At 42.9% G+C, this 14,331-nt stretch overlaps 1 protein-coding gene across 3 annotated transcripts in view; it reads right to left on the bottom strand.

Moving 5' to 3' along the window:
- ANO6 (anoctamin 6) overlaps window positions 1-14,331 on the bottom strand; it is a 191,664-nt gene that overhangs the window by 22,172 nt on the left and 155,161 nt on the right. For all 3 annotated transcript variants that reach the window (XM_059682640.1, XM_059682642.1, XM_059682641.1), the window contains 5 exons: window positions 9,554-9,696; window positions 7,069-7,146; window positions 2,351-2,576; window positions 1,251-1,420; window positions 986-1,083 (listed from right to left, as the gene is read on the bottom strand). In XM_059682640.1, the coding sequence (XP_059538623.1) occupies window positions 986-1,083; window positions 1,251-1,420; window positions 2,351-2,576; window positions 7,069-7,146; window positions 9,554-9,696 (715 nt within the window). The remainder of the gene's footprint in view (window positions 1-985; window positions 1,084-1,250; window positions 1,421-2,350; window positions 2,577-7,068; window positions 7,147-9,553; window positions 9,697-14,331) is intronic.

The following is a 14,331-nucleotide window of genomic DNA, read 5'->3' as shown; positions in this document are numbered from 1 at the left end:
CTGTTGGCATTTTGTATATTTAACTTTAATTATTTTCCTTAACATTTTATCATAAAAATTTCTCCAGAGTGAGCTGCTTAAAGCAGAGATTGCACCAGCTTGTTAAGTATGCCCAGCATAAAATTCCCAGGGAAGCCTCCGACACCAAGTGAGAACAGGAAGGCCAAGGAGCTCTGAGCTTGCTGTCCGAGTCCCACAAACAATTCCACTAACTTACTAATTCTATTAAGTTATTAACGTTATGGATTTCAGGCATATGAGTCACTCGCTCACTCAGCAGGTGCTGAGTGCCTTTTAAACACCAGGTGCTGATGAGACCCCGCCGGAACCTCGGGCTCAGTGCCGGGTATGCTGCTTCACTTACTCCAAGAGTCCTAGCCAAGGGCCCGAGTGGGGCTGGGGGGAGGAGGGGGTGCGGCGGGAAGAGGTACATTTACGGTGGAATCCCAAATTAACATAATATTCTTAAATAGTGTGAAAAGAGTCGCTGACTTAAAAGGCTTTTCTCTCCCTTCCTATGTATTTTTGGGATGGGGGTAGCACTGGGTAGCAAGAGTCACGTCTCTTTAGTATGTTAGAATTTTGTATGAAAGAATTGGACACTTGCATCTATACACAGAGAAGAAGCAGTGACGAGAAGAGCCTGAGTCACTCTCTAACTTGGCTAACACTTAGCATTCCCAGTTTTCAAACAAGAGCAAAGATGATTCAAAACACACTGTTTTAGATCAGGAGGAGAAATATCGGAAGGCAAACATCAGGTCCCTATAATCTGTAGCCTTGGGCTTACGGGAAATGAAGGTGTAAACACAGACATGTTTACACTGTTGGTTGGACCTTCTTGTCGGAGACCTTTAATAAGCATCGAGTCTACGCTACCTTAGAGGTAGGCATGCAGTTACATGGACATGTAGGCAAAAGGCTTGGCTGGGTGGGCTCTGTTATCCCCTGTCCCACATCCCGGATTACACGACTTGACACTCACGGAAGTAACACCTCTTGTATGTTATTCCAGATTGCTTTTCCTCCCATGATTATCAGCAGCTGTGTTGTCAGTTCAAGGAGACAGCCACCTGGGTCACACTAGAATATTAAAAAGAATCTCATTTAGAATTTAGATGGCTCTAACATGAAACAGAATCATTCATTTTAATTTTTCTGATCTTCACTTTAGGCTGGGAAAAAATCTAAGCATGGACAATGAAGGAACTGTCTTCAGTTGTTTTGGGAATATAACTCTGCATTCATACCTCTTCATTCCTGTATTTTCCCAGCCAATACACTGGATCTCCAGGATAACCTACAAATTTGCCCTTGAAGAAGGCGATGTAGAAACACGAGGAGTAGTAGTTGACAAACTGGAATAAGAACATCTTCATGGTTAGGCTGTTCTCATAATCAGTCTGGGTCCTTGGGAGTTCTGTAGTTAACCAAAGAAAAGTTAAGTTTTAAAAATTGTAAACAGTGATGAGACCCTAATCAAAGACACAGGAGTTAAAATGTTTTAAAAATACAATTCACACTGTTTCCATTTAAGCTGTTTTGAGCTCCTTAATACAACTACTGTGTGAATTCAAGTTTACACATTGTTATAAGAGCTTCTCCCCCATAAATATATCCCACAAGGCAAAAGTATTCAACTGTTCCTTAAAATGTACAATGTTCTCAAATGGGCAAGAATGATATTCTCTCGTCTTTTTTAGGGTAGGTGTTGAAGAAAACCAACAAAACAAGGGAAACTTGCTAGGAGCATTTGGGGAGGACAAACCAGATCCCCCTCCTAGTTTAGAGTTTAGATTGGGCTCATCACTCTCAGAACATGACCACTGAGCAGACACATGCAGCCAGTGGGAAGCACTTAACTTTGGCCACAAAGCAGCTGCCTGGGACACAAGCCAGAAGGAGAATCACTTATTACAAAAGCCAGAGCTGAAGAGAATGGAGCTGGATGAACGCGAACAGAACGGGGGAGACATGTAACAGCACGATCGCCTGTCCTCTCAGCAACAGAGGCGCGTATCTGCCACTAGAACCATGACCCTGCTCCACTTATTTGCAATAAAGAGACGATTTACTTTCAACAACAGGGCACATGATGTAATGTAACTGCAAATATTATCCAGCACTGATCTGTTTATACAAAGCTTGGACATTATAATGATTGTCTCTGCTTTGTCCCTTTCACTAATGCCAAGCTGTAGCTAATTTCATCGCCCACTCAGGCCAGAGAAAATAGGTTTACACTTGAAATTTTAGAGGCTGGAATTGAAATGCCAGAAAGATACGGTCTCCATCTCCACCAGGTTCTGAAAATGTCCTAGACACGACTGACACTATGGTAGGAACTTACCAAAATTAGTAATCATGATTGCCACTTTTTCATAGATGGTGTTCAGAATCATGATGATGACGAAGCTGATGACGGAAGCGGTGATGGATGTGGCTGTCTGTGGGGTCAGATACTTCTGGATTGGGTCCGTTCCATTCAGGTTCTTGGGAAGTTTTGCAGAAAATACGATGAACACTGAGAGTCTGTAGACAATGATCCCAATGACTGAAGCGATGATCAGCAGGATCTGCAAGCACAATAAACACAGCAGCGTGAGACTCCCCAATCATCATATTTTACACTGAAAAATCAGCCTCAGGCCTTAAGTGGACAAGGTGCATGGGTGAAGTGATGTGAAATCTCACAGAACTGCCACAAGAGAGGCAGAAATCAAGTGCGTTAAAGGTCAAAGAAAGGGAAAGGAATGAAGGAAGTCACAAGAGAATGTGTCCATTAAAGTGAGACGTTAAAGTAGGAGAAGCTGTGTGTGGGGAGTAAGGGAGTGTGGGAACTCTGTACTTTCTGAGCAATTTTTCTGTAAATGCAATGCTGCTCTAAAAAAAAAAAAAAAAAAGGAGCGTGCGTCTTCAGATGGAGTAAAAATGGAATAACTGGGAGCACGTTCTGGTAGAAGGAAAAAGTCTTTGTGATAGCAGGACCAGAGAAAACATCCCTCTATACCAGCCGTGGGCAAACTACGGCCCGCAGGCCGGATCCAGCCCGTTTGAAATGAATAAAACTAAAAAAAAAAGACCGTACCCTTTTATGTAATGATGTTTACTTTGAATTTATATTAGTTCACACAAACACTCCATCCATGCTTTTGTTCCGGCCCTCCAGTCCAGTTTAAGAACCCATTGTGGCCCTCGAGTCAAAAAGTTTGCCCACCCCTGCTCTATACTTATGAAGTCATTTAGGTTATGAATCAGTGTTTTTTGCTCCATTAAGGGCATATGTGTCCTCCCAACAGAGCACATATCTCTGGTTCAGGCTCAGCAGGTGCCAGCTTTTGTCTTAGTTTAGTACCAAGGGGAGGTCTGACCAGGACCAGAGTTCTGAAGCTGTGCAGATGCCCCAGGGTAACCCCTGGAAATGGCAGCAGGTCTCTGCTCATCAAAGCTTCACACACTTTTCATACTCACATCGTAAGACCTTACACTGGCAGTTATTCATAACCTGCATTTGCACAAGATTCATTTCCCTAACCCAGTGGTCGACAAACTGCTGCCCCTTGAGCGTGGCTCGTCCACAAAATACCACATGAGGGCGCGCACATACAGTGCGATTGAAACTTCGTGGCCACACTCAAGGGGCCAAAGGGCCGCATGTGGCTCACGAGCCGCAGTTTGCCGACCACTGCCCTAACCCACTGCATTTTGACTGCACACCCCGTGTCAGCAGGAGTGTGTGAAACAACAGTTTGCGCGTGGTTGCTAGGATTTCACTTCCTCACCAGGCAGGTTTTCTCTGCCACTGAACAGTGCACACCAGAGGTCCCGCTTTGAAACTGTTTGCCCTGCATCTTCCTCTTGGACATACTCCAGAGCATGAACTCAAAGTGTCTGAGTGCAGGTGATGACTACCATGAGAGAGAAAATCCATAAAGAATGTGAGTCTCGGACCAAGCAAATGGTGTCATGGTTACAGCAACAGAGGAAGGCGACTGCTCACCTTGGAGAGCAGTCAAGGCAGCGATTGCAAGCACAGCGCTGGGGCCAGCCTCCTGCATGGGAATCCGGCTCTGCCCTGTTCAAGGGCTGGGGGACCGTGGACAAATCACTGAACCTTTGGGGGACTCCATCTCCTCACCCATATATGGGGGGGTTCATAATAGCAACTAACTTATAGAATTTTTGTGAGGACTCAGTGAGCTGCTCTCAGTAAAGACACAGAACATTTAGCCCAGGCATATGAAAAGTACTATATAGATATTAGCGCTGATTATGGCAGCTAAAGTGTTAACAAGATGTTTTCCTTACCTTTTTAGGCCATCAGTTTGTAGAGAAGGATTATATTTCCTCCTCTAATCTCATTATCTCCTTTCCTTCACTGTTAAGGAATAACATTTAAAAAAAAATATGTGGCGTATATATGAAAATTTCCAAGGCTGAGAAATATACATTAGAGAGGGTATATCAAATTCTTTCTCTCTCAGCACAACACATATAGTCCATATAATTTCTGAGGTTATTAAGTAATTATAATAGTTAAGATTCTTTCAGTGCTCACTATTCGCCTCAGCACACAGGTATCTTTAAGTCCTCACACAGCCCGGGGAGGGAGGCAGTATCAGATCTCCTTTCAGATGAGGAACGAGAGCCACGTAGAGACAAAACAATTTGCCCCAAAGTTAGCAACTAGTGAGTGAAGTAACTGAGATATGCAAGGACTCCAACGACTACTAACCTCTACATGGCGCTGCCTCCCGCGTGGTTTCTGAAGTGAATTCTAATTCATTCCAGAGCTTTTGCAAACTTAACGCTTGCAAACTTCTTCAGGCACGTGACCGGCTCCATATTTCTCCATAGGAGGCAGAGAAGCTTTGCATTCGCCTTCCTCAAGTTTCTTACCTATCTTTCCTCACTCTGACTTTAATCTACTTTTCTTACCACAACTCTCAATATGTACTCATCGCAGAAAATTTGAAAGTACTCTGTCGTGAACAATAGCTGCTTTTGCTGCCCGGGGTCTGTTTCCAGTCTGAGAAAAGGACCCAGATTTTGCTTTTGGGGGAATTCTCTCTACTTTTAGTCCATGGTTTGGGCTAGACTGCCCTTCCTCCCCTGGGATCCTGATTAGACTGAGACAGATAGGTATCTCATCCTATTGACCTCAGCAATGGACTCCAGGACTGACAACCTAGGAGGAGCCACTCATAGGAGGAGATAACTACTAGTGCCCATGGGAAAGAGAAGCTTCCGTTAGAGGACGCTGCTAAGAGAGACCTTTCCCACACGATGTGAGATCTGGAACACTGCAGCCACTCCGCAACCATAAGGGAGAGTGCCCAGAACCACCAGCGGGAGACCACAGGACACAGAATAAAGATGGAACCAAACCCAGCCCTTGACATCATCGGGGCTGCAGTACCTATCCTGGACCAGAGCCAGGCCTCAGACTGAGATTTTCAGTAACAGGAACTGATACCCTCCAACCCCAACTTTGCAGCAGACTGATTTTTCTGTCACCCACAACCGAAAGATTCCTAACTATAAAAGTAAAGACTAAAACGTACACAAAAATAGGAAAAATGTATCTACTATCTATCTGTAGGCATAATTCCTTCAGAACCATGGAGTTTGCATATTAAGTCACTTTAATAATTAACTGTATCTTTTCCTTAAGCCTATCATAAACATGACATTTTTATATGTCATAAAATATTTTCATGGACATAGCTTTTCACAGCTGTACAATACCCCACGGTATAAAGAGTTGGAAGGCTGAAATATACATACATACATATATATATTATATATATATATATGTATATATATATATATACACACATATGTATATATATATATATATATATATATAATCTTTATTCACTTTTACTTATTCTGAAATGCTTCCTGATTAAAAGTTTCTAAAACCTGAATTAGATTACGGCATATGAATATTTTTGACTCTTGATACTGCCAAATGGCTTTCTAAGAAGGCCAGAGCAGTGTAAAATTCTAACAGCTGAGATATGAGAGTGCTGATCACTGCATTTCATCCTTTCCAACACTGAGTCATCACTTGAGAGGTGAAAAATCACATCTCATTTTAATGTGCACTAATCTAATCACTACTGAGGTTTGGCATCTGCCATGACAGTTTTCTTTTGTGCCTGTGTACTCATGTTCTCTGCCTCTAAGCTCCTGAGGTCTTGAGTATTAGCTTAGGCGTGATCTGGACTTTGTATGTATCGAAGTTATTAACCCTTTGACCTATTTGTTAATAATTATTACTTCTGGTGTTTTGTTTAAGCTTAGGATTCTTTTGATGTATGAAAACTGTAAAGTATTTTCTTCCAAAAGTTCTTCCATTGCTATTAAATTTAGAAAATCTTTTTATATCTAGAGATCATATATTCATCAATATTTATTTCTAGTGTTACTTATCTTTAATATTTCTGGAATTTATTATAGCATGTGGTTTCTTGCTTCAACTTTTCTGCCAATAGCTAACAAGTGTATTTATTGAATAACCTTTACTTATGCCAGATTTAGAATGTCTCCCTTCTCCTACTAGTACATTAAGTCATCACTGATATCAGAGCCCACTCTGGGCTTCATGTCCTACTCTCTAATCTGGCTCTTCTTGAGACAACAAAACTCTTGTATATTACAGATCATTATATTTCTAACATGATTTTATTAGTAATAAACTCAAAATTAATTTCATAAGTTCAGATATTTTAGAAATACTGTCTTTTGATCTAGAATCATTTGAGGCTTCTTTTACATTTTTCACTAGTTTTTATGCCTTTTCTTTGATAGTTCCTGTTATCTTTTTGTTAAGACTATTCTTAGAGCTTTACACGTTAATTTGTCATAACTGAATTTTATTTTAGTTGCTACTGATGAAAAATTTTAGAATTCTTAGTGTCTCCCCTATGGCTTCTTCACCAGAAACTGGAAACTACTGGACTGCTGATCTGATTTAAACCCCAGTAAGATTACAAGTTTCCAGCTCAGCTTCCAGCTTCCTTAGCATTTAAAACAGGATATTAAGTTTTGTGAAGGACTCACCCAGAACAAGACAGCACTGGCGCAGAGGACGCCACGAATGCACTTCCCCCAGGTAGTGAAGGGAACCCGCTCTTCTTCCTGATTAAAAAGAAAAAAGCAGTTCAGACAATCAAGGGATTACTCCAATGAAATGATTTTTCTCCTGTGGGTCACTATATCCTAGGCTGACTTTAATTTTTCTAAAAATTAGTTTTCAAATATAGCCTCCTTCCTCATAATTGCATGGGTTTTTTTTTTAATTTCAAATATACATACAACAAAACATATGCAGTGCTCATTTTAATAATATTTTTTGAAAATGCAAGTGTGAACAATAATTCATCTGCCATAACCTGAGCTCGGGAATCGGGTACCTGCAATGCCACGCTGCGAAGCTGCATTCCTGAGCTTGTCTTAGGTGTTAGAAGTGAGCAATGACAGAGAGCCAAGAGCCCGGGCCAGACAAAATGCCTCACAGATGTTTGCAAATGCTAGGAATCCAGTATGTGTTTCCTGGTTGAGCTTTACACGTTTACTTTGTCATAACTGAATTTTTAAAGTTTCCCCTTTATATGAATATATTTAAAATTTTAAGAGCAGAAATCAATACCTCTCAGGATTTACCTGGATAGTAAGAGAAGCTATAGTAGAGCAATCGCTGTAAATACTTTGGTGCTATTTACTCTGTGCCGGGTACTATTCTAAGGAGGTTCTAAGCATGAAGTCGATTCAGCCTTACTACAATCAGCTGAGGAAGCAACTATATTTGTTTCCATTTTACAACCGAGGAAACAATGGCACAGAGAAGTTAAATAATTTGTCCAGAGTCATTCAGCCACTAACTTGCTGCGTTTGGATTTGAACTTAGGCAACCTCGTTCTCAAGACCTGACCACCGCACTATATGCTTCTCTACACCAATGGAGGATGTATTAGCAGGAAAAGTAAACTGAGACATAAAATAAAGGTTAAAATAAACTTTCATCTTTCATCTTTTTGACAATGGAAATTTAATCCTATTAGTTGGCAACTTTAAATGTGAAATTGGCAGGTTTAAATGACCAAGTTGATTTTTCTTCAGTATTTTCCTTATGTTGCCAATATAAGCTTTTGTTTTTCAGTACTCAAAAAACCTTATGAACATGCAATTCTGTCTAAGTTTTGGCTCTCATTTCTGAATCTACGATCTTTCAACAACACATGCTTTGGCTCTGTCTTCCATAGTCAACAGTGGGAGCTATTCATAATGGGGATTACGTACAACTTGTTACAGTTACAAAGCCAAATGTCATCTTCTCTTGATAACTGGACCTCATTTTCCCCCACTTATGAAATGAGGAGTCGAACTGCTCCCTCTGGTCCCTTTTAGTGCTGACAGTCTGTAAATCTGTGACTCAATTTGTAAAATCTAGAGTCAGGACATTTTCAGAAGCTCTTGGGAAAAGCATTTTTTTCCTAAGAGTTATTCATTTTCAGAAGCCATTGTCCTTAAGCTGATGCCTGCAAGTACAATCAGCTCTAAATTGTCTGTGTTGGTGGAAAGAAGCAATAATTCAGATGATTAAAAAATCATCTTTTGCTGGCTTTGGAATATTTATACAGAAAGATCTATAGGTTTTTTGTTTTGTTTTTAATGTTGTAGCAGCAGTAGCAGCAGCAAATCTACCTCTCCAATGATATGAAATGCCTCGCACAGTGACTGAACACAGTCGGACCTCAAAAAATGTTTTCCTTTTTCATCCTTCCCCACAAATTAGGGAAAGAGCCACACTATTTTGTGCACATCCCAACCAGAAGGGGGAGCAGTGACTGAGGCTTTCGACAAAGGGGCAGCTAAGCCTAGGATGAAAGGGGCTGAAATAATGAAGGCGCATGTGAAAAGTTGAGAATTAACTCTAAAAACCTATGCATCTTTTCATACATTTATGTCAAAGAGTCTATTTTTTGTGCATATTTTACTGGAATTAGGAAAAAGAAAAGGATGCAAACCAATACATCTTTTTCTTATATAGCAGGTTCTCAAATAATATCATTTCATTCAATGTCATTTCATTATAACACTGATGAGGTGATGTAGTAACTTACCTTTCGTGTATCTCAATTGGCCTACAGTAAAATTGGTTTCATTATATACCATTGTACTTAAAGGTTTGCAGAACTTATCATGACATCCAGTGAGGACTTAATGTACATTTATGTCAAAGTTTTTTTTGTATTTTTTTTTTCATTTTTACTGTTATTATGAAAGAAGGGACTACATTTATCTCCCCTGTCCACTGTTCTAAGCACAGCTTCTTCACTTTGGGTACACACTAGGATTGCTGGAGGAGCTTTAAAAAATCCCTGTGCCCAGAAGACACCCCAGGCCACCAAGTACCATCAGAATAAGTAGCGATTGGATGCAGGCATCAGCATTTGCTAAGGTCCCAGGTGATCCCGATGTGCAGCCGAGGTTGAGAACCCCTCCAATAAGTAGACTACGATGCATCTAAAAAACACCTCCTTACCTGAGTGATCTCATTTATCACCACGTGCGTACACCGGGCCTCATACTCTGGCCGGGGCTGTTCTTCCTGCTGTAACTCCACCGTGTCCCATTCGTACTCAAGCTCTGCCTGGCGCCTCTTCCAGAACTCCAGAAACAAGGTAACTAACGAAGAGAGAGAACAGGATCATGTGGGCCTCAATGATGATTGATGTTTCATAAATCTATACTAAATAACATTAATTATCCATAACACTTATATATGGTCAATAGCATCTAATTTACAGGTGACATTAATATTTAAAAGAGCAGGAAACAAGTTAATGCTCTTGTGAAGAGCCTACCACTTATGGGAAAGGTGACAATGTGATGGTTGGAAGGTGTGTGAGTGTTGAGTGCTGAAGCATGGGCTACCGGCACTTTCCATCGCCCCCTAAACAACACAAATAACCAGTATAGTTCAAAGCAGTTCACGGTCCATCCTTCAGGCTGCTCTTCCCCACATCCCTCTCCTTCGCGTCCTTCCTAAGGGCCCGAGTGGGGGGTGGGGGGTGGGGGGTGGCGGAGAAATGCCTTAGTAATTCCCAAATCTCTCTTTACCACCACCCAAGCCATCCCCAATTAATGTAATATTCTTAAATATAGAAAACTGATATTTTCTCTATCTTGTGTAAAATATAAATAACGTAACTTTTAGAAATTTTTATTATTTTGTAAGGTTTATAACTTAAAATATGAAATAAAAAGAACATTAACGTTAATTGAAAATGTGGTTTCAGGGTAAATCCTCTAGGTCAGTGGTCGGCAAACTCATTAGTCAGCAGAGCCAAATATCAATAGTACAACGATGGAAATTTCTTTTGAGAGCCAAATTTTTTAAACTTGAACTACATAGGTAGGTACATTGTTATTAACTTAATTAGGGTACTCCTAAGGCTCAGGAAGAGCCACACTCAAGGGGCCAAAGAGCCCCTTTTTCCAGACAGCTACCACTAAGCCCTCTCTGGAGAGAAATTCTGTGTTACCACTATTCCATCCAGAAACACTGCTTGAGTTTCTACTAGGTGCTGAGAAGAGAAAAAAGACACAATGTCTTCTTCGAGGGGCTCCTAGGTGTACAAAGATTGCAGTGAAGTGCTAGTGACAGGAGACTATTAAGAGGGACTTGATAAAGGTCAGCCCAGGTGGCTCTGGGCACACAGAGCCAGAACAAGTAACCAACACCGAGCCATGGCTCTCCCAGAGGAGGGGGCGGGGGGCCTACATGAGTTTTGAGGTGACTTCGACTGATCACATTAAGGCCATTTCCCCCAGGGAGCTGCACCTGCAAAGGCAAAGAGCCAGGTACTTTCCAGAAACTAGGTGATGAACAGAGTGGGGCAGCCAGGTGGAGAGAGTGCAGGACTTTTTGTGTTGCTCTGCAAAATGTGGAGACAGAACCTACCCCACAGGCTATTGCCAACTTATTGAAACAGCATCTGTCAAGGCCCTCCAAGCCCTCTGAGGTCATTGTTATTGTGATCCCCATTTTAGACACCAAGAAACGGAGGCACAGGCAGGTTCAACTACTTGCCTGAGGTTAGTATTGAGGCAGGAATCAAACCCAGGCATTCTTGGCTCTGGAGCCCGAGCTCTGCCCCTAACTCTCCTGCTCTCCAATCCCCTTCCTTTGGCCAATGGATTACAAGGTAAACCACAACTCTTTGCTTAGGTGTCATCGCTGCTTGCTTTTTCAGTTTCTGATTCTGGCACTCCTCCGGGCACGCTGCTAGTTAATTGTCCCGTTCCCACTCAGGGCCTCTGTGGCAACATGAACCCTCGGCGGCCCCTGCTGTGGCTGCCAGAATGTTTCCAAGGGAATATAGGTGGAGGGCCAGCTTCCTGCCGTGGGTGCTGTTGTTAATGGAAGCACAGAGCTCAGTTAGTCGGGGAGGTCACTTGTCTCCTACTTGGTTGGGAGCCAGTTTTCCTTATAAAGCTTTGAAACCCGAGACAGGAGTTATGTAAGGCCTCCTAGCCTCTTTAAATAGGAATGATGCTTCCCCTTCCCCTGCCACCAAGCTCTAGTTTACCTTGTAATCCACTGGCCCCATCAGGGAGCACAGGGAATGGCCCAGTAGTCCCCAAATTCCATCTCCTTGCACAACAGCTACCGCGGATGAGTTAACACTGGAGGACGAAATCCACAGAGCCCTTGGGTATTATTTCCTGCCCCTCTCAGTTACTCAAATGCCCCAAATCCTGTAAGGGAGTAACTTGTGAGAGAAACTGAGCTGGTTCACCTGTCAGACCCCTGAGAGCAGGGCGGATGTGGCTGCCTCTGCTCTCAGGAAGGTCCTCTCCGTGGGCCTGGCCATCTCTCCTGAGCTTGTGCTGACTCCACCGAGAAACTGCCCAGCCGTGTGTGTCCTTGTCCCCAACCAGAAGGAAACGAGGCATCAGTGGGATGAAAGTCTTCAGGGCACTAGGTATCTCTGTGGATCAAGCTGTCATGGCGGGTCCGCCTCCCACCTCATCCGTGCTGGCCTCAGGAGGCAGATACACCCAAGGAGACCCCTAGTGGGCAAACGAGTCAGCCATGCGCCAACCCTCCTGACCTTCACCCAAAGCAGCACAGCGTTTCCACTGACTCAGTCCCCTGGGCTCACATCTCCTGGATAAACACCCAACGCAGCCCCTCAAGTAGAAGAGCTTACATTTTTAGTTTACTTAGCTTCTGCTAGTATTGCATGAACTCTCCTCCCTGAAGTTCTTCCAACTGTGTCTTCCATCTAAACTGTTAAATCCGTCCAGTGGTGTGTCCATTCTCTCAAGAATGGCGCACTTTATTCCCTATGCTGACCTCAACTTTTTTCAAGACAGGTAGAAACCACAATCCTGACCTGTATTTGCTTCCATATTTACTGTTTATCACGCCCACTACAATGCCACCTTGAGGGCAGGAATCTTGTTTCGTTCATGCTGAAGCACTAGCACACAGCAGGCACTGAATGAGTATCAGCTGAATGAATGAACTGCAGGAAGCCAATCAGAGCCTGGAGAGCCCCACCATGCGGGATCCCCGATGGATGGAACCATCTATTCCAACTGCTCCCCTCTGTGCATGACCACCCGCTCACTATCACTCTCTGCTGCACCAGATCACATGGGCCCCCAATTTCTCTACGCCCGGCAACAGGTCTGCATAAGCTGAGATGGAGAATGTGCCGGTCTATTGGGGAGGTCCTGGTGGCTCCAGCCCCTTGACCGCTGGGAGGATGTCAGGGTAGACAGACTGAAGGAATCGTCATGAGTTCGGTCCTACCTCACAACTCACTGGAAGCACAAGATCAGAGCAGCGGAAACTCTGGCCCCTCCAGCCTGAGGAAAGAAACTATGGGTGGAAGACGGTGTCTGCCCCATCGTGGCCTCTTTAGGAACCCAGCTTGCTGGGGAAAGCCCTCTAGGGAGCCCCGCTAGATATCTTCCTTGTGTTACCGTAATTCCTCTAAATTTTGCAGGTTTAATCTGTTACATGTTTTTGAAATCCTTTTTCAAAAATGCTTAAAAATCTCCAATTTCCTTCTCTGCAAAGTAAAGAAAGTTACTTTTCATTTTAATAAAAAAAGCAGCTTACTTTCATGAATTTATATCTTTAATCATCTCTATTTTTAAAGCAAACCGTGACTGAAAATATGAAAGCCCTGCTCATTGTGACGCCCAGAGGCAGGTATGAATGACATGAAGAGCTTTTATCTCATCGGGCTGGTAGAATGAGGCTGCAAATCTGGCTTTCTTCTTCCTGTTATGTGTCAGGTGAGTTGGAACCAAAGTCATGGAACGAAGGTTTTCTAACCCATTCCTATAATTCCAAGCCCCAGACGGAACAGTGCTATTCTTTCAATCAAGTAAATATTTATGCATCTTTCTAAAAGCTTCCTACAACTTTATCACTAGATGCTGCATTTTGTCACCGATCTAAAGGCTGATGACAGCCAAATTATATTTGCAGAGCTCTTATTCTGTGCTTGTCACTTTCTGCCTCGGGGGAACTGAGTAATTTGGTTAATCTTTCTCAGTGTCACTTTCCTCATCTTTAAAATGGGAGTATAATAGCCATCCATTTGCTCACGATCTAGCAACAATATCAACAGGAGATGATTTACGAAAGCAAGACGTATTTTTCTCACAAAAAGCAGTATCAGCAATTCTGATCAGCACTATAAAGGAAGAAGAGTGGGTACTATTCCTTGTCCTCCCTGAACTTGAACATGAGGAGTGAAAAGGCTGCTGTTTACCAAAGGCTGAACCCGAGGAGCAGTTCGGCCTAGGAAGTGATAGGACTGCCAAGCAAGCCAGAAACGACGAAAAATAATGAGTCGTTAGCAAGTCCTGAACCTTAGAGGCAAAAACCTGGCGTTGCCAGAATGGGTGGGAGTTTCTTAGTTCTTCATTTCACACAGCGAAGGATTTGCAGGGTTCCTGGAAGACATGGTAACCTGGTACAGCCGCCCAACGTTCTGGAGCACTCCTGGGCCAGGTCCCTGCTGACTCACACTGCTGTACACCCCTGATGGAGAACACCAGGACCTGGGGTGACCCTGCATGATGTCACACAGGAGTTTCCTGTTCTCTATCTTTAGCTCTCTCCCTGCAATAAAACACCTGGCAGAACTCCAGTGGGAGGCACCGTGCTTATTTCTCTGGCAAACCACATACCATGAAGCTCTGGTTGATTAAAGAGACACAGTTATAACAAGAGGCATGGCTGCCTTGGACCTTGGGAATCAAGAACAGCTTGTCCTTTTTTAAAAAAAAAAA

The sequence above is a fragment of the Myotis daubentonii genome, chromosome 2 (genome assembly GCF_963259705.1).
Source record: "Myotis daubentonii chromosome 2, mMyoDau2.1, whole genome shotgun sequence".
NCBI classification, from domain to species: Eukaryota; Metazoa; Chordata; class Mammalia; order Chiroptera; family Vespertilionidae; genus Myotis; species Myotis daubentonii.
This window is presented reverse-complemented; position numbering and strand designations above follow the sequence as displayed.